The sequence below is a fragment of the Pristiophorus japonicus genome, chromosome 14 (assembly GCF_044704955.1).
Source record: "Pristiophorus japonicus isolate sPriJap1 chromosome 14, sPriJap1.hap1, whole genome shotgun sequence".
Lineage (NCBI taxonomy): Eukaryota > Metazoa > Chordata > Chondrichthyes > Pristiophoridae > Pristiophorus > Pristiophorus japonicus.
In genome coordinates, this window is record NC_091990.1 from 65,820,688 (window position 1) to 65,842,064 (window position 21,377).

At 52.7% G+C, this 21,377-nt stretch overlaps 1 protein-coding gene across 1 annotated transcript in view; it reads left to right on the forward strand.

The window, feature by feature from the left end:
• LOC139279407 (CYFIP-related Rac1 interactor A-like) overlaps positions 1-21,377 on the forward strand; it is a 158,007-nt gene that overhangs the window by 114,771 nt on the left and 21,859 nt on the right. Inside the window, exon 8 of the mRNA XM_070898517.1 lies at positions 13,730-13,846. Coding sequence (XP_070754618.1) covers positions 13,730-13,846 — 117 coding nt within the window. The remainder of the gene's footprint in view (positions 1-13,729; positions 13,847-21,377) is intronic.

Here is a 21,377-nt window from a genome sequence, read left to right on the forward strand (position 1 = left end):
TGTCCTCTACACAATCTTAGTGACACAATTTCCCACTAATCTTAGTGTCATCTGCAAATTTTGTTACACTACACTCTGTCCCTTCTTCCAGGTCATCTATGTATATTGTAACCAGTTGTGGTCCCAGCACCGATCCCTGTGGCACACCACTAACCACCGATTTCCAACCCGAAAAGGACCCATTTATCCCGACTCTCTGCTTTCTGTTCGCCAGCCAATTCTGTATCCATGCTAATACATTTCCTCTCACTCCGCGTACCTTTATCTTCTGCAGTAACCTTTTGTGTGGCACCTTATCGAATGCCTTTTGGAAATCTAAATACACCACATCCATCGGTACACCTCTATCCACCATGCTCGTTATATCCTCAAAGAATTCCAGTAAATTAGTTAAACATGATTTCCCCTTCATGAATCCATGCTGCGCCTGCTTGATTGCACTATTCCTATCTAGATGTCCCGCTATTTCTTCCTTAATGATAGTTTCAAGCATTTTCCCCACTACAGATGTTAAACTAACTGGCCTATAGTTACCTGCCTTTTGTCTACCCCCTTTTTTAAACAGAGGCGTTACATTAGCTGCTTTCCAATCCGCTGGTACCTCCCCAGAGTCCAGAGAATTTTTGTCGATTATAACGATTGCATCTACTATAACTTCCACCATCTCTTTTAATACCCTGGGATGCATTTCATCAGGACCAGGGGACTTGTCTACCTTGAGTCCCATTAGCCTATCCAGCATTACCCCCTAGTGATAGTGATTGTCTCAAGGTCATCCCTTCCCACATTCCTGTGACCAGCAATTTTTGGCATGGTTTTTGTGTCTTCCACTGTGAAGACCAAAGCAAAATAATTGTTTAAGGTCTCAGCCATTTCCACATTTCCCATTATTAAATCCCCCTTCTCATCTTCTAAGGGACCAACATTTACTTCAGTTTCACACGCTGGGACACGGGGTCACACACTGACCTTTCACACTCTGGGACAGTGGGTCACACACTGACTTTTCACACTTTGGGACAGTGGGTCATACACTGACCTTTCACACTCTGGGTCACTGGGTCACACACTGACCTTTTATACTCGGATAGCGAAGGTTCACCAGACTGATTCCCGGGATGGCGGGACTGACCTATCAAGAAAGATTGGATCAATTGGGCTTGTATTCACTGGAGTTCAGAAGAATGAGAGGGGACCTCATAGAAACGTTTAAAATTCTGACGGGTTTAGACAGGTTAGATGCAGAAAGAATGTTCCCAATGTTGGGGAAGTCCAGAACCAGGGGTCACAGTCTGAGGATAAGGGGTAAGCCATTTAGGACCGAGATGAGGAGAAACTTCTTCACCCAGAGAGTGGTGAACCTGTGGAATTCTCTACCACAGAAAGTAGTTGAGGCCAATTCACTAAATATATTCAAAAGGGAGTTAGATGAAGTCCTTACTACTCGGGGGATCAAGGGTTATGGCGAGAAAGCAGGAAGGGGGTACTGAAGTTTCATGTTCAGCCATGAACTCATTGAATGGCGGTGCAGGCTAGAAGGGCTGAATGGCCTGCTCCTGCACCTATTTTCTATGTTTCTATGTTTCTATAGTGGATTACACTGTTGTGTCTGTAATAAATGTTAGACTGAGTCCTGTTTAACTCTAAGAGGTATGACCTTCGCTCTGCTTTATTATTGCCGAAAGTCCTTATTTACAAAATGGCTAACCTTTTATACTTGGGTTGCACACATGTCGTGGCTCGTGATCCCAAAAGTACATAGTTGACACACACACTGACCTTTCACACTCTGGCACAGTTTTGGGCAGTGGGTCGGACACAATATCAACACTACCAAACCAGTAAGTGGTGAAGACCTTCTTGGGTTGTGCTTTTACGTGAGGGGTGTATCCAGAATGAGTATTGTAAGCTACCCCTCCTCCATTGGAGTGCTGGGTGGGATTGTGTATCCCAGGGGTGATAGTTAGTCGGGAATGCGAGAGCGAAGTAATCCTTCTCCATCTTCTGTCAATCTGAATTAAATGAAGTTCCTTGTCTTGTTCTTTACACCCACTTTATACCTGCCAGCTTTGCAGAGGCTCATACGTATCAAATGTGATTGTGCTCAGAAACTGTGAGATTAGCCGATCGCAGCTAAAGCCAGTTGCTGAAATGATCAGCGCTGAACCCCTCGGCCCAGAACAATTGCTGAGATTCCCGGCTCCAGGCCGGGCTCCTACCCAATGCTTTCTCACTGTGACCTTCGTGAGTGGACAGAGCGTCACATGGGTCAACATCTGACCATGGCACGACATGTCGGCATCAACAGATACCCTTCGCTCTGGTACCCCCAACTCTGATACCCCCAACTCTGATACACCCAGCTCTGATACCCCCAGCTGTGATACCCCCCACTCTGATACCCCCAGCTCTGATACCCCCAGCTCTGATACCCCCCACTCTGATACCCCCAGCTCTGATACCCCCAGCTCTGATACCCCCAGCTCTGATACCCCCAGCTCTGATACCCTCAGCTCTGATACCCCCCGCTCTGATACCCCCAACTCTGATTCCCGCAACTCTGGAACCACCAACAGATACCCCTCACTCTGGTACCCCTAACTCTGATACCCCCAACTCTGATACCCCCAGCTCTGATACCACCAACAGATACCCTTCGCTCTGGTACCCCTAACTCTGATACCTCCAGCTCTGATACCCCCAACTCTGATCCCCCCCCAGCTCTGGTACCACCAACTCTGATACCCTTCGCTCTGATACCCCCAGCTCTGATAACCCCAGCTCTGATACCTCAAACTCTGGTACCACCAACAGATACCCTTTGCTCTGGTACCCCTAACTCTGATACGCCCAGCTCTGATACCCCCAACTCTGGTACCAACAACAGATATCCCTTGCTCTGTTACCCCTAACTCTGATACGCCCAGCTCTGATACCCCCAGCTCTGATACCCCCAGCTCTGATACCCCCCAGCTCTGATACCCCCAGCTCTAGTACCACCAACAGATACCCCTCGCTCTGGTACCCCTAACTCTTGTACCCCAGCTCTGGTAGCTCCAACTCTGGTACCCCAGCTCTGGTACTCCCAACTCTGGTACCCCCAACTCTGGTACCCCAGCTCTGGTACCCCTAGATCTAACACCCGGAGCTCTGGTACTCCAGGGCTGCTATCGTTAATTTTACTACCAGTAGTTCAGATATGCCTAGGTTTGTTCCTCTACCTCTGGCACCCCCAGTTCTGGTACCCCGATCTCTGCGAAGGCTAGATCTGGTACTTCTAGTTCTGGTTCCCCTATTTCTGGTATCAATAGATCTGGTACCTCTAATTCCTGTTCCCCTAGTTCTGAAACTACTCGCTCTGATAGCCCAAGTCTGGTAATCTTAATTCTGCTCACGCTAGCTCTGGTACCCCCAGTTCTGGAACCCTAGCCCTGATATTCTAGCTCTTATACCCCAGTTCTGGAATCCAACTCTGGTACCTCTAGCTCTGATACCCCCAATTCTGGTTCCCCCAGTTCTAAAAGCCCCAGTTCTCATACCTCTAGCACTACTTCCGCTAGCCCTTATACCCATAGTACTTGAGATATGTCCTTACTATACACTATAAATGCACATGAGGCCCATACTTGGGAGAAGGTCACTCTGTGACCTGTAACCTTTATTTGCCAGCACTCAAGTGATGAAGGTGGGTGGAGCTTTCCCTTTTATACCCGGAAGTCCAGGTTAGGAGTGTCTCCCACAAGTTCACCCCCTTGTGGTCAATGTTCTCAAGATGTACAACTTAGGTCAGCTTATACATGGGTTACGATGGCAGTTGAATACATGACAGTACTGATATCCCACTACGTAGCAAGCCCAACAAGAGGTGAGCCAGTTCTAGATTTAGTTTTAGCAAATGAAACTGGGCAGGTGGAAGGGGTATGAGTGGGAGAACATTTTGGTGGTGACATTCAGTGATATTTACCGTAGTTATAAAAAAGGACAAAGATAAATTAGGAATAAAAGTTCTCAATTGGGGCAAGGCCATTTTTATTAAGCTGAGAGGTGATTTGGCCAAAGTGGACTGGAACCAGTTAGTGGAGAGTAAATCAGTGTCAGAGCAGAGGAGATCCTGAGGGTTCAGAGCAAGTATGTTCCCTTAAAGAAAAAGGGTGGGACTAAAAAATCTAGAGCCCTCTGGATGTCAAGGGATGTACAGGGTAAGATAAAGAAAAAAGGGAGGCTTATGACAGATACCGAGGGCTCAAACCTGCAGAATCTCTAGAGGAGTATAGAAAGCGCAGGAATGAAATTAAAAAGGAAATTAGGAAAACAGAGAGAAAGCTTGAAAACATATAGAGAAGTAAGATCAGGGAAAACCCAAAGATGTTTTATAAATACATAAAGAGCAAGAGGATAATTAAGGAAAGAGTGGGGCCTATTAGAGACCATGAGGGTAATCTGTGTGTGGAGGCGGAAGCTATGGGTATTGGTTGTTAATGAATACTTTGCGTCTGTCTTCACAACAGAGAGGGGCGATGCAGACACTGCAATCAGGGAGGAGGATTGTGAAATAGTGGATGGGATGAGCAGTGAGAGAGAAAGTATTAAGGGGTTTAGTAGCTTTGAAAGTAGATAAATCCCCAGGCCCGGATGAAATGTACCTCAGGCTGTTAAGAGAAGCAAGAAAGGAAATATCAGAGGCTCTGACCATCATTTTCCAATCCTCTCTGGCTACAGGTGTGGTGCTGGAGGACTGGAGGACTGCTAATGTGGTACCTTTGTTTAAAAAGGGAGAAAGGGATAGACCGAGTAATTACAGACCAGTCAGCCTAACCTCGGTGGTGGGAAAATGATTGGAAAAAAATCTGAGGGACAGGATAAATCTTCAATTGGAAAGACACGGATTAATCAAGGACAGTCAGCATGGATTTGTTAAAGGAAAGTTGTGCCTGACTACATAAGAACATAAGAAATAGGAGCAGGAGTAGGCCATACGGCCCCTCAAGCCTGCTCCACCATTCAATAAAATCATGGCTGATCCGATCATGGACTCAGGTGCACTTCCCTGCCCACTCCCCATAACCGCTTATTCCCTTATTGTTTAAGAAACTGTCTATTTCTGTCTTAAATGTATTCAATGTCCCAGCTTGCACAGCTCTCTGAGGCAGTGAATTCCACAGATTTACAACCCTCTGAGAGAATAAATTTCTCCTCATCTCAGTTTTAAATGGGCGGCCCCTTATTCTAAGATCATGTCCTCTAGTTCTAGTCTCCCCCATCAATGGAAACATCCTCTCTGCATCCGCCTTGTCGAGCCCCCTCATAATCTTATACGTTTCAATAAGATCACCTCTCATTCTGCTGAATTCCAATGAGTAGAGGTCCAACCTACTCAACTTTTCCTTATAAGTCAACCCCCTCATCCCTGGAATCAACCTAGTGAACTTTCTCTGAACTGCCTCCAATGCAAGTATATCCTTTCGTAAATATGGAAACCAAAACTGTACGCAGTATTCCAGGTGTGGCCTCACCAATACCCTGTATAACTGTAGCAAGACTTCCCTGCTTTTATACTCCATCTCCTTTGCAATAAAGGCCAACATTCCATTGGCCTTCCTGATCACTTGCTGTACCTGTATACTAACCTTTTGTGTTTCATGCACAAGTAACCCCAGGTCCCACTGTACTGCGGCACTTTGCAATCTCTCTCCATTTAAATAATAACCTGCTCTTTAATTTTTTTCTGCCAAACCATACACTTTCCAACATTATACTCCATCTGCCAAATTTTTGCCCACTCACTTAGCCTGTCTATGTCCTTTTGCAGATTTTTTGTGTCCTCCTCACCCATTGCTTTTCCTCCCATCTTTGTATCGTCAGCAAACTTGGCAACTTGATTACATTTTTTTGTGGAGGTAAAAAGGAAGGTCGATGAGGGTAGTGTATTTGATGTAATCTACATGGATTTTAGCAAGGCTTTTTACAAGTTCCCACACGGCAGACTGGTCAGAAAAGTAAAGCCCATGGGATCCAGGGCAAAATGGCACATTGGATACAGCATTGGCTCAGAGACAGGAAGCAAAGGGTAATGGTTGATGGGTGTTCCGCAGGGCTCACTACTAGGTCCCTTATTTATCATGGTATATATAAGTCATTTACACTTAAATGTAGGGTCATCATTAAGAAGTTTGCAGATGACACCAAAATTGGCCGTGTGGTTGTGGTGGACGGCGGATGGGATAGCAGCTCCCTCAGGAGAGCTCCCTGAACAAACCTTCCTCTGGCCATCTGTTGCCATCCTTCACTTTTCTCTCCCTCAACCACCCCCGTCCTCACCCCACTGTTTAAGCCTCCCCGGCCCTAACAGTGGGTGCACTTCGACCCCCCAAAGCATTTTCTTACCCTTAAAACCCGTGCTGCAAGGGCCCACTGCCCATCCCCCATCCCCCAATCAGGACTTACCTTCCAGATCGATCTCCCTGCTGCCAAGTCCTTCCAACTGGTCCCTCGCTTCTCGCTCCTCACTGGCCGACTCAGCTGCTCCAACCGATCCCCGATGATCTCAACAGCGGTCAGCGTCCGGCCAGCTCCAACCACAGATTTGAGCAGTAGCTTCACTCCATGGCCTCACGCACGGGCCTTATGCCTTCTGACCTTCTTCCCACTGGCGACGATCGGGCCTTCCTCCCACCGGCGACGATTGGCCTTCCTCCCACCCGCGACGATTGGGCCTTCCTCCCACGCCGACGATCGGGCCTTCCTCCCACTGACGGCGATCGGACCTTCCTCCCACCCGTGACAATCGGGCTTTCCTTCCTCCAGCGACATTCGGGCCTTCCTCCCACCCGCGACGATCGGGCCTTCCTCCCACCCGCGATATTCGGGCCTTCCTCCCATCATCGACGATCGGGCCTTCCTCCCACTGGCGACATTCTGACCTTCCTTCCTCCAGCGATGCTTGGGCCTCCCCCCGGCAGCTGGCCCCACTCAACTGCAGAGTCTCTGTCGAGCATGTGGTGTGCATAATGGCTGTGGTCACTCTGACCTCTCCACCTTCCACGAAGTGGACCTCTGACCATCCCATGCCCTCAGCCAGGCCGCGGTTTTCTCACCACCTCATCGAAGGGTGCTGCTCAGTGCCGTAGGCAACTAGGCTCATACAGCAGTGCCTGGTCTTCAGTCGTCTTGGACCCCCTTGCCACTGGACCGGTGGTAGCTGGTGTGCAACGGCCACCCCACGTTAAAAGAACTCATGCACAGGCATCTTCCACCCTTCAAAATGAAGTTCGGGACCTGGAAGGTCAGGACCATCATGGACATCTCCAACAGTGACAGACCGGAACATCGCACTGCTATCGTTGCCCAAGAACTTAGACGCTTCAGCATTGACATTGCCGCCCTAAGCAAGACTCGGTGGGCAGGGGAAAGCTAGCTCAAGGAACAAGTGAAGGTTATATCTTCTTCTGGAAAGGCAAACCAGAGGAAGAACGTCACCTGCACGGAGTTGGTTTCGCCATCAAGAACGAGCTGGTCGACTGCCTTAGAGACTCCCCCTGTGGGGGTTAACGAACGTCTCATGACTCTCCAACTCACCTTATCCCGGAACCAGTGGGCCACAGTCATCAGCGCGTACACCCCAATATTCGATGCAATGGATGACGCCAAAGAGGTATCTACTCCAGCCTCGATCAATCCCTGTCCCGAGTCCCTACGGATGACAAACTGATCCTCCTCAGAGTCGGTAAGGACACAGCCCTCTGGGGAGGCGTGATCGGCAGAGCGGGGGTAGGGAAAGCCAACTCCAGCGGTACCCTACTCCTGACAAAATGTCTAGAACATGACCTTGTCATCACCAACACCTTGTTCCATCAGAGGGACAAATACAAGGCATCGTAGCAACACCCTCGCTCCCAACACTGACACCTGCTCGACTATGTCATCATCCGAGCCAGGGATCGCAAGGATGTGCGCATCACCCGCGCCATGACAGGAGCTGACGACTGCTGGATGGACCACCGCCTAATCCGATCCATCATCAACATTAACATAGCCCCAAAGCAACGACGGCAACAGAAGCAATGCCGCAAAAAAATCAACGCCGGGGCACTCAAAGACCCAGCTAAGAGAATCCTATATAGCCAGCACCTCACAGCTAACCTGGCGACCCTTGATGACCCTGAGATGCAGAATGCCCACAGTGCTTGGTCTGCCCTCCAGGCCTCCATAACCAGTGCCTGCGAAGAGATGCTCGGTCACTCAACCAGGAAACACCAGGACTGGTTTGATGAGAATGATCAGAAGATCCAAGAACTAATAAATCGCAAGTGCAGTGCGTTTCTGAACCTAAAGCAACAACCTAACTCGGGAGCAGCAAAGCAGCTTTACAGGCGGCTCAGGGCTGAGGTCCAACAAAAAACCCGGGACCTAAAGAACAGGTGGTGGATGGAGAAAGCACAGGAGATACAACAACTGGCCGACAGCCATGATGTGCGAGGATTCTTCACCACAATCAAGGCCACCTACAGCCCAAACACCCAAGGCCCCACCCCACTGCTGGCCAAGAACAGGAAGACACTCATCAAGGACACCGAGGCAGTCAGGGCCTGCTGGAAGGAGCACTTCGAAAATCTCCTCAATCGAGACTCTGCCTTTGACACGAGTGTCCTCGACTCCATCCCGCAGCATGCGACCCGCCACCACCTCAGCAAAATCCAAGCCCTGCACCAGGTAGAAAAGGCCATCCATCAGCTCAAGACCAACAAGACCTCAGGAGCAGATGGAATCCCCGCTGAGGCACTAAAGTATGGCTGGGAGGCATTATTGGTGCGAATGCACAACCTCATCTCTCTTTTCTGGAAGGAGGAGAGCATGCCAGGAGATCTCAGAGATGCAGTGATCATGACCATCTTCAAAAAAAGTGATAAATCTGACTGCAGCAACTACAGAGGAATCTCCCTGTTGTTAGCCACTGGGAAAGTCATCGCTAGAATCCTCGTCAACTGTCTTCTCCCTGTGGCTGAGGAGCTCCTTCCGGAGTCACAGTGCGGATTCCATTCACTACAGGGTACAATGGACGTGATCTTCATGGCTCGACAACTGCAGAGAAATGCAGGGAACAGCACCAACCCTTGCACATGGCCTTCTTTGACATCACAAAGGCCTTTGACATTGTTAACCGCGAGGGACTATGGAGCGTCCTCCTCTGTTTCGGCTGCCCCCAAAGGTTTGTCGCCATCCTGCGTCTGCTCCATGACGACATGCAGGCCGTGATCCTGACCAACGGATCCACCACAGACCCAATCCACATCCGGACTGGGGTCAAGCTGGGCTCTGTGCCAACCCTCTTCTCGATCTTCCTCGCTGCAATACTCCACCTCACACTCAACAAGCTCCCCGCTGGAGTGGAACTAAACTGTAGAACCAGTGGGAACCTGTTCAACCTTCGCCGTCTCCAGGCCAGGTCCAAGACTGTCTCATCCTCTGTCGTTGAGCTACAGTACGCGGATGACGCTTGCGTCTACGCACAATCAGAGGCTGAACTCCAAGTCATAGTCAACATCTTCACCGAGGCGTATGAAAGCATGGGCCTTACACTAAACATCCATAAGACAAAGGTCCTCCACCAACCTGACCCCACTACACAGCACTGTCCCCCCAGTCATCAAGATCCACGGCGCGGCCCTGGACAACGCGGACCACTTTCCATACCTCGGGAGCCTACTATCAGCAAGGGCAGACATCGACGATGAGATTCAACATCGCCTCCAGTGCACTAGCGCAGCCTTAGGTCACCTGAGGAAGAGAGTGTTCGAAGATCAGGCCCTCAAAGCTGCCACCAGCTTAGAGACATGGACCATGTACAGTAGACACCTCAAGTTGCTGGAGAAATACCATCAACGATGTCTCCGCAAGATCCTACAAATCCCCTGGGAGGACAGACGCACCAATGTCAGTGTTCTCGATCAGCCAACATCGCCAGCATTGAAGCACTGACCACACTTGACCAGCTCTGCTGGGCAGGCCACATCGTCCGCATGCCTGACACGAGACTCCCAAAGCAAGCACTCTACTCGGAACTCCTACACAGAAAGCGAGCCCCCAGGTGGGCAGAGGAAACATTTCAAGAACGCCCTCAAAGCCTCCTTGATAAAATGCAACATCCCCACTGACACCTGGGAATCCCTGGCCCAAGACCGCTCTATGTGGAGGAAGAGCATCCGGGAGGGCACTGAGCACCTTGAGTCTCGTCGCCGAGAGCATGCAGAAATAAAATGCAGGAAGCGGAAGGAGCGTGCGGCAAACCAGTCCCACCCACCCTTTTCCTCAACGACTGTCTGTCCCACCTGTGACAGAATCTGTGGCTCTCGTATTGGACTGTACAGTCACCTGAAAACTCACTTTTAGAGTGGAAGCAAGTCTTCCTCGATTTCGAGGGACTGCCTATGATGATGATGATGATGGTTGATAATAAAGAAGAAAGCTGCGGACTGCAGGAAGATATCAATGAACTGGTCAGGTGGGCAGAACAGTGGCAAATGGAATTCAATCCAGAGAAGTGTGAGGTAATGCATTTGGGGAGGTCTAACAAGGCAAGGGAATACACATTAAATGGTAGGATACTGAGAAGTGCAGAGGAACAGAGGGACCTTGGAGTGCATCTCCACAGATCCCTGAAGGTAGCAGGCCAGGTCGATAAGGTGGTTAAGAAGGCGTATGGAATACGTGCCTTTATTAGCCAAGGCATAGAATACAAGAGCAGGGCTTGAACTGTATAAAACACTAGTTAGGCCACAGTTAGAGTGCTGCATGCAGTTCTGGTCACCGCATTACAGGAAAGATGTGATTACCCTAGAGAGGGTACAGAAGAGATTTATGAGGGTGTTGCCAGGAGAATTTTAGCTATGAGGAAAGATTGGACAGGCTGGGATTGTTGCTTTGGAACAGAGGAGGCTGAGGGGAGAATTTAATTGAGGTGTATACAATATGAGGGGCCTAGATAGAGTGGAAAGGATGAACCTATTTCCCTTAGCAGAGAGGTCAACAACCAGGATTTAAAGTAATTGGTAGAAGAATTAGTGGGGAGTCGAGGAGAAATATTTTCTGCCTGAAAGGATGGCAGAGGCAGAAATACTCACCACATTTAAAAATACTTGGATGTGCACTGAAATGCTGTAACCTGCAGGGCTACGGACCAGGAGTTGGAAAGTGGGATTAGGCTGGGTAGCTCTTTTCTGGCTGGCGCGGACACGATGGGCCGAATGGCCTCCTTCTGTGCCGTAAATTTCTCATCATCTTCATCAGCATCATCATAGGCGATCCCTCGAAAGAGGATGACTTGCTTCCACATGAGTTTACAGATGTTTGAATGAACGATGTTCCAGTCCTGAACTCCAGTTGAGGGGGTGGAAGATGCCTGTGCGTGGATTTTTTTAACGTGGGGTGACCGTTGCACATCAGCCATCACACAGGCTCGCCAGAGCTAGGTCTTGGTCCAGTGGCAAGGGTTTACCAGGACGACTGGAGATCTGTTCTGCTGCATGGACCTAGTGCGCACACATATCGCAGTGTGGGCTGGCCCGTGCTGCCTCTGAGCACTGGGCCCCGTGCCCTCATTCGCCGCACCTTCGCCCACCATGTTCCAGGGCCCGACGCTCCAGCTCTATTTATAGCCCCGACCTGCGGTGGTGTTCTCACACAGGAAGGGGCAGCCCACAATTACATTTCTATGATTCTATGATAACACTAGTTCTGTTTCTCCAAGTTTTAATACCCCAAGTTCTGATAGCCCTAGTTTAATACCCCTAGTCTGGTATCCCTATTTCTGATACCTCAGGCCCTGATAACCCTAGTTCTGGTTTCAATAGTTCTGCTACACTCTAGCTCTGATATCTCAAGCTCTGATAAGCTCACTTCTGACAGCCCTAGTTCTGTTACCACTCGGTCTGGTTCCCCTTGGATCTTTTGTTCTTAGCTGTGGCACTTCTAGTTTGGGTCGCTCTAACTCTGATAGCCCTAGTTCCGGTAACCTTAGTTCATGTACCACTAGATTTGGTATCTCGAGTTCTGGTAAACCTAGTTCTGGTACCCCAGAACATGGACCCCAAGTTCTGGTACCCCAGGACATGGACCCCTAATTCTGGTATCCCAGGACATGGACCCCTAATTCTGGTACCCCAGAACATGGACCCCTAATTCTGGTACCCCAGGATATGGACCCCAATTCTGGTACCTCAGGAAATGGACCCCAAGTTCTGGTACCCCAGGACATGGACCCATAGTTCTGGTACCCCAGGACATGGAGCCCTAGTTCTGGTACTTCTAGCTCTGGAGCATTTGTTATGATACCCCTAGGTCGGGTTACGTAGTTCTGGTACCCTGAAATCTTATAACCCCAACTCTGATACCCTCAGCTCTGATACCCCCAACTCTGATACCCCCAGCTCTGATACCTGAGCTCTAATACCCCCAACTCTGATACCCCCAACTCTGATACCCCCAGTGCTGATACCCCCAGCTCTGATATCCTGAGCTCTGATTCCCCCAGCTCTGATACCCCCAACTCTGATACCCTGAGCTCTGATACCCCCAGCTCTGATACCCCCAGCTCTGATACCCCCAGCTCTGACACCCCCAGTGCTGATACCCCCAGCTCTGATATCCTGAGCTCTGATTCCCCCAGCTCTGATACCCCCAACTCTGATGCCCTGAGCTCTGATACCCCCAGCTCTGATACCCCCAGCTCTGACACCCCCAGCTCTGACACCCCCAGCTCTGGAACCCCGAGCTCTGATACCCCTAGCTGTGGAACCCCAAGCTCTGATACCCCGAGCTCTGGTACCCCAAGCTCTGGAACCTCACACAGATACCATGTGGGATGTCACAGCTAACTGCCTGCTGCAAAACACAAAAACCAGTATTGAATCTTCATATTCAATCTAAAGCTAATAGTCAGAGTGATTTACAAGTTAGATAATTGCACAGAAGCCATGTCACAGACAGTTACTGATGGTAGAACTACTTAAAAATAGCGGGGGTAGAATCAATCCACAAGGCTTTCAAATGTATTCTTTAGAATTGCTGACATAATAATCTGAATGCAACAGGCGTTCGTAGACTGCGTGTGCAGTGACCTCTAGTGGCCTCATGGAGTTCAACTTTGCAAGTAGTCATGAGCTGAAGGCACAATGGAATCATCAGTCTTAATCTCTGTGTCAAGGGCGGTGAAGGAGCGGTCTGTGAGTGGTCCCAGACACAGCAAAGCATCGGGTGCATCGATGTGGCAGCTGGTGACAGCCAGTACAGCTCACGTCTTTATTAATGCTTTGATCAAGCAGCCTGCTCGATTCATCTCCGCCTCTCTGGCCTGGGGTTGAGCAAGAGAAGTTGGCTTCCATCCATTCCGTCTGGGTGAACAGAGTTAAGATACAGATCAACCATGAGCTGATTGAATGGCGGAACAAGCTCGAGGGGCGGAATGGTCTCCTCCTGTTCCCATATTGTTTTCCAAACTCCACTTATTACAAAACTGTCAAGCATAAAATACCGACACTTCCCTTATTTGTCACGGCATGAATTGTGCTTTTGTTACAATTCCTCCACCAAAAGGGTCATAAACTGCAACTTCCTTTTAAAAGTGCTGACGAGACTGTAGGCGGCAGGAGGTAGGGTTTGAGAAGTCGTCCATCGAGGTCAATAGCAGAACTGGTTCAGTGTCAGCCTGTAACCTTTAACCTTGCTTTTCTTCCAGCTGGACACGGAAAATGATGTCAATAATGAAATGGCCAATCGGATGTCCCTCTTTTACGCTGAGGCTACACCCATGCTGAAAACACTGAGTAACGCCACGACCAAGTTTGTCTCAGAGGTAGGCCGCATCATTTTCATTACCGGCTGCTCCTGTCCACCTCCCTCATTGGATAGTTGGGAGTTAATACAACCAATCAGGTGACCAGAACTCAGTTCTCTAGTCTGAGAGATGTTACAAAGATAGAATTTAAAACTTAGTTGTTGTCCAATCAAAATAGAGTTTCCCAACAGGTTATCCAGCAATCTGCATGGTGACAGAATGTACTTTGATGGGATTCATTTGCTGAGTGCACCAACTGCAGAACATTCCTGGGCCTTTCCACACGGCACCCACCCATAGCCATTCAGCAGGCTAAGGGTCTTCAGTCCCACCTTCTCTAGGGTCGGCATCAGGTAGGTGCCTCCCTCCATCAGGCCATTCACTTTCCAACAATCGGCATACACCTATGTGGTCTTGTCCTTCTTAGGAAGCAACTCCACAGGCGTTGCCCCTGGGCACTGAAGTGGCTGGATTACTGCCCAGTCTGGCGTCTCCGGCAGCTCCCAAGATACATTTTCCCTCACACCGTGCAGCATTGGTGCGCCACGTAGCAGCATTTACCTAGTACTCAGCCTGCTTTGCCTGGGAACAGGGACTAAATTCCTGGCAACAGGTTGCTCACTTGTTTGTGTGTGAGAGATAACGGAGTTCTCAGAAGGGCAGTGTGACAGTGTGACAGAGTTACAGAGTTACTGTAATATCTGTAAGCTTGTAATGTTTGTAGCTCCACACTGTGGATGTGGACGTATTGGGTACTGCAACTGCAGAGTTGTTAATAAACAGAACCAGGCAGATTCCGGAGGCTTCCGAGAGAGCTGCCTGCTATGTTAGGAGCTGTGTGTGCTGTGCTCTGTGAAGATATCACAGTTACAGTGTTACAGAGTTACAGAGGGACAGAGTTACAGAGGTACAAAGTTACAGAGTTACAGTGTTACAGAGGGACAGAGTTACAAAGGGACAGAGTTACAGAGTTACAGTGTTACAGAGGGACAGAGTTACAGAGGGACAGAGTTACAGAGTTACAGAGGGACAGAGTTAGAGGGACAAAGTTACAGAGTTACAGTGTTACAGAGGGACAGAGTTACAGAGTTACAGTGTTACAGAGGGACAGAGCTACAGAGTTACAGTATTACAGTATTACGGAGTTACAGAGTGACAGAGTTAGTGAGTGTGACAGTGTGACAGAGGGATAGTATGAGAGAGTCAAAAGGACAGAGTGATTGGGCTCAATATTCCTCAGTGATCTGTGCCGTTTTTTTGGAGCAGGCTGCTTTGTTTGGCCTAAAAAACACAGTTTCCCCGATCAATTTGCACCAGTGTAACTCAGTTAGTTACAATTTTTTAGGTTACGTTTTTTTTCAGTCAAAGGGGGCGTAACCTGTCACCCGGGCCAATTCTGGCCATTTAGGCAAGTTTGGCCAGCTGAGAGTTACTCCAGTTCTGCTTAGGCCAGCGTATGTGGCCACTGCAGAAAAACCTTTTGGAGAGTTAAGGAAATCGGCGCAGGTAAGGAAATCGACGCAGGTAAGGAAATTGGCGCAGGTAAGGAAATCGGCACATGTAAGGAAATTGACGCAGGTAAGGAAATCGGTGCAGGTAAGTGCAGCAGATGCCCAGACAGAAGCAGCAGGAGAGGTAAGAGAGACGGGGGGAGAGTGGATATAGTTAGGTGCGGGGACCAGGAGGGAGGGGGCCACTCGGCCTGGGCCAGGGGCAGGAATCGACATCGGGAGGGGGGCGAGGGGGGGTCTTTAAAAATTTAATGGAGGTAAGTTGCTGCAATGTGTAATGTGTTTGTGCAGGTTGCTGGGAGCTGGCTGTATGTTTCACTTTCCAGCCTCAGCTCGCATTGTGTCCCTGGTTACTGCGGCAACCCAATCTTTTTTGGCGCAGAGCAAGGCTCTGCCCCCAAAACTAAAGGACAGGATAGGCGGCGCCAAGAATTCAAACGGGGAAACTTGGAACTTTTTTTTTGGTGTACTTGGGCCCCCAAAAAACGGACGTAACTCCAAGTAAGCCAGAAAAAAGCTTTGTGGAAAATTGAACCCATTGTGAGGCAGAAGGACAGATTGAAAGAGACAGAGAGACAGAGAGAGAGAGGGACAGAGAGACAGAGAGAGACAGAGACAGAGAGACAGAGGGACAGAGAGAGAGGGGGACAGAGAGACAGAGAGAGACAGAGGGACACAGAGAGAGGGGGACAGAGAGAGAGGGGGACAGAGAGAGAGAGAGACAGAGACACAGAGGGACAGAGAGAGAGGGGGACAGAGAGACAGAGGGACAGAGAGAGAGAGACAGAGACACAGAGGGACAGAGAGAGAGAAGGACAGAGAGAGAGGGACAGAAATGTCTTCTCTCAGAGGGCGGTGAACCTTTGGACTTCTCTGTGACAGAGGCTTGTGGATGCTTAGTCTTTGAGTTTATTCAAGGCTGAGATCGATAGATTTTTGATCTCAATGAAAAAGAAAGAAAGAAAAACTATATATTTATAGAGCACCTTTGATGATCACCGGACGTCTCAAAGCGCTTTACAGCCAATGAAGTACTTTTGGAGCGTGGTCACTGTTGTAATGTGGGAAACGCAGCAGCCAACCTGCGCACAGCAAGCTCCCACAAACAGCAATGTGATAATGACCAGATAATCTGTTTTTGTTATACTGATTAGGGGATAATTAGTGGCCAGGACACCGGGGAGAACTCCCCTGCTCTTCTTCAAACAGTGCCATGGGAGCTTTTACACCCACCTGAGAGAGCAGGCGGGGCCTTGGTTTAACATCTCATCTGAAAGACTCCCTCAGCACTGCACCGGAGTGTCTGCTTAGATTTATGTGCTCAAGTACTTGGAGAGGGGCTTGAACCCACAGCCTTCTGACTCAGAGAGCTACAGCGGTATTGTGGTAGAGGGACAGTACGACAAAGCAATAGAGTGACAGAGCATCTGGGTGTGTGGGGATGTGTGGGATGTGTGGGGATGTGTGTGGGGGGGGGTGTGGGGGTGTGTAGGGGGTGTGTGTGGGTTGTGTGGGCGTGTGTGGAGGTGTGTGGGGGTGTGTGTGGGGGGGGGGTTGTGTGGAGGTGTGTGGGGGTGTGTGGGTGTGTGTGGGTTGTGTGGAGGTGTGTGGGGGTGTGTGGGGGGTTGTGTGAGTTGTGTGGGGGTGTGTGTGGGGGGGGGTGTGTGTGGGGGTGTGTGAGGGTGTGTGGGGGGGGTGTGAGGGTGTGGGTGTGGGTCTGTGTGGGGTTGTGTGTGGGGGTGTGTGAGGGTGTGTGGGTGTGTCGGTGTGTGTGGCGGTGTGTCGGTGTGTGGGGTGTGGGATGTGTGGGGTATGTGGGGGGGGTATCAGGGTGTGACGGAATGTATTGGGGTATCGGGGTGTGTCAGGGTGACAGGTGTATCGGGAGTATTGGGGTGTGTGGGGGTGTATCGGACGTATCAGTTTGTGTGGGGGTGCCAGAGTGTGAAGGGGGTATAAGGTTGTATTGGGGTGTGTGTAGGTGTATCAGGGTGGATTGGGGCGTATTGGGGTGTCTGGTTGTGATGGGGTATTGGGGGTATCGGGGGTATCGGGGTGACGGGGGGTATCAAGGATATCGGGGTGATGGGGGTATCGGGGTGACAGGGTATCGGGGTGACGGGGGCATCGGGGTGATGGGGGTATCGGGGGGTATCGGAGTGACAGGGGATATCGGGGTGACGGGCTGACGGGGGTATCGGGGTGACGGGGGGTATCGGGGTGACGAGGGTATTGGGGGTATCAGGGTGACGGGGGTATCAGGCTGACGGGGGGTATCGGGGTGACGGGGGTATCGGGGGTGACGGGGTGACGGGGGTATCGGGGTGATGGGGGGTATCGGGGGTATCAGGGTGATGGGGGGTTTCGGGGGTATCGGGGTGACGGGGGTATCGGGGGTATCGGGGTGATGGGGGGTATCGGGGTGACAGGGGTATCGGGGGTATCAGGGTGACGGGGGTATCGGGGTGACGGGGGGTATCGGGGTGATGGGGGGTATCGGGGGTATCAGGGTGATGGGGGGTTTCGGGGGTATCGGGGTGACAGGGGTATCGGGGGTATCAGGGTGACGGGGTATCGGGGGTATCAGGGTGACGGGGGGTATCGGGGTGATGGGGGGTATCGGGGTGACAGGGGTATCGGTAGTATCAGGGTGATGGGGGTATCGGGGTGACGGGGGGTATCGGGGTGATGGGGGGTATCGGGGGTATCGGGGTGACGGGGGTATCGGGGTGACGGGAGGTATCGGGGTGACGGGGTGACGGGGGGTATTGGGGGTATCAGGGTGACGGGGGCATCAGGGGTAACGGGGTGATGGGGGGTATCGGGGTGACAGGGGTATCGGGGGGTATCGTGGTGACGGGGCGTATCGGGGGTATCGGGGTGACGGGGGGTATCGGGGTGATGGGGGTATTGGGGGTATCGGGGTGACAGGGGTATCGGGATGACGGGGGTATCGGGGTGGCAGGGGGTTTCGGGGGTATCGGGGTGACAGGGGTATCGGGGTAACGGGGGGTATCGGAGTGACGGGGGTATCGGGGTGACGGGGGTATCTGGGGTATCGGGGCGACGGGGGGTATCAGGGGTATCGGGGTGCCGGGGGGTATCGGGGTGACGGGGATATCGGGGGTATCGGGGTGACAGGGGTTTCTGGGTGACGGGGGGTATCGGGGTGACGGGGGGTATCGGGGGTATTGGGGTGACAGGGGGTATCGGGGGTATCGGGGTGACGGGGCTATCGGGGTGATGGGGTTATCGGGGTGACGGGGGTATTGGGGTGACGGGGGGTATCAGGGGTATTGGGGTGACGGGGTATCGGGGTGACGGGGTGAGGGGGTTATCGGGGTGACAGGGTATCCGGGTGACGGGGTATCGGGGTGACAGGGGTATCGGGGTGACAGGGGTATCAAGGTGACGGGGGTTTCGGGGGTATCGGGGTGACAGGGGTTCGGGGGTGACGGGGGGTATCGGGGTGACAGGGGTATCGGGGGTATCGGGGTTATCGGGGGTATCGGGGGGTGTTGGCGGTATCGGGGTGACGGGGGTATTGAGGTGACGTGGGATATCGGGAGTATCGGGGTGACAGGGGTATCGGGGGTGACGGGGGTATCGGGGTGACGGGGGTATCGGGGTGACGGGGGGTATCGGGGTGACGGGGGTATCGGGTTGACGGGGGTATCGGGGTGACCGGGGTATCGGGGGTATCGGGGTGGCAGGGGTATCGGGGTGACAGGGGTTATCGGGGTGACGGGGGCTATCGGGGTTATCGGGGTGACAGGGGTATCGGGGGTGACGGGGGTATCGGGGCTATCAGGGAGTATTGGGGTGACAGGGGGTATCGGGGGTATCGGGGTGACGGGGGTATCGGGGTGACGGGGCTATCGGCGTGATGGGGTTATCGGGGTGACGGGGTTATCGGGGTGACGGGGCGTATCAGGGGTATTGGGGTGACGGGGTATCGGGGTGATGGGGTGACGGGGGATATCGGGGGTGTCGGGGTGACAGGGGTATCGAGGTTATCGGGGTTATCGGGGGGATCGGGGGATCGGGGTGATGGTGGGTATCAGGGTGACGGGGGGTATCGGGGTGACATCGGGGGTATCGGGGGTTATCGGGGTGACGGGGGGTATCGGAGTGACGGGGGGTATCGGGGTGACGGGGGGTATCAGGGGTATCGGGGTGACGGGGGGTATCGGGGTGACGGGGATATCGGGGGTATCGGAGTGACAGCGGTATCGGGAGTATCGGGGTGACAGGGATTTCTGGGTGACGGGGGGTATTGGGGTAACGAGGGGTATCGGGGGTATCGGGGTGACAGGGTATCGGGGGTATCGGGATGACAGGGGTATCGGGGTGATGGGGCTATCGGGGTGATGGGGTTATCGGGGTGACGGGGGTATCGGGGTGACGGGGGTATCGGGGGTATCGGGATGACGGTGGGTATCGGGGTGACGGGGGTATTGGGGGTATCGGGCGTATCGGGGTGACAGGGGTATCGGGGTGACAGGGGTATTGGGGTGACGGGGGTATCGGGGTGACGTGGGATATCAGGAGTATTGGGGTGACAGGGGTATTGGGAGTGACGGGGGGTATCGGGGCTATCGGGGTGACAGGGGTATCGGGGGTGACGGGGGATATCGGGGTTATCGGGTTGACAGGGGTATCGGGGTGACAGGGGTATTGGGGTGACGGGGGGTACCGGGGGTATCGGGGTGACAGGGGTATCTGGGGTGACGGGGGATATCGGGGGTATCGGGGTGACAGGGGTATCGAGGTTATCGGGGTTATCGGAGGGATCGGGGGATCGGGGTGATGGGGGGTATCAGGGTGACGGGGGGTATCGGGGTGACATCGGGGGTATCGGGGTGACGGGGGTATCGGGGAGACGGGGGGTATCGGGGTGACAGGGGGTATCAGAGGTATCGGGGTGACGGGGATATCGGGGTGACGGGGGTATCGGGGTGATGGGGGGGTATCGGGGTGACGGGGGATTGGGGTGATGGGGGGTATTGGGGGTTTCGGGGTGACGGGCGATATCGGGGGTATCGGAGTGACAGTCGTATCGGGGTTATCGGGGTTATCGGGGGGATCGGGGGTATCGAGGTGACGGGGTGTATCGGGGTGACAGGGGGTATCGGAGTGATGGGGGGTATCGGCGTGACGGGGGATATCGGGGGTATCGGGGCGACGGGGTGTATCGGGGGTATCGGTGACAGGGGGTATCGGGGTGACATCGGGGGTGTCGGGGTGACGGGGGATATCGGAGTGACGGGGGGTATCGGGGTGACGGGCGGTATCGGGGGTATCGGGGCGACGGGTGTATCAGGGGTATCGGGGTGACGGGGGGCATCAGGGGTATCGGGGTGACGGGGGTATCGGGGTGATGGGGATATCGGGGGTATCGGAGTGACGGGGGTATCGGGGTATCGGGGTGACAGGGGTTTCTGGGTGACGGGGAGTATCGGGGTAACGGGGGGTATCGGGGGTATTGGGGTGACAGGGGGTATCGGGGGTATCGGGGTGACGGGGGTATTGGGGTGACGGGGCTATCGGGGTGATGGGGTTATCGGGGTGACGGGGTGATGGGGGTATCGGGGTGACGGCGGGTATCAGGGGTATTGGGGCGACGGGGTATCGGGGTGACGGGGTGAGGGGGGCATCAGGGTGACGAGGTGACGTGGTATCGGGGTGATGGGGGGTATTGGGGTGACGGGGGTATCGGGGTGACGGGGGTTATCGGGGGTATCGGGGTGATGGGGGTATTGGGGTGACGGGGGGTATCGGGGGTATCGGGGTGATGGGGGTATCGGTGTGACGGGGATATCGGGGTGACGGGGGATATCGGAGTGACGGGGTATCGGGGTAATGGGGGGTATCGGGGGTATCGGGGTGACGGGGGATATCGGGGGTATCGGGATATCGGGGGTATCGGCGTGACGGGGGTTATCGGGGTATCAGGGGTATCGGGGTGACGGGGGGTATCGGGGTGACGGGGGTATCGGGGTGATGGGGTTATCGGGGTGACGGGGTGATGGGGGTAT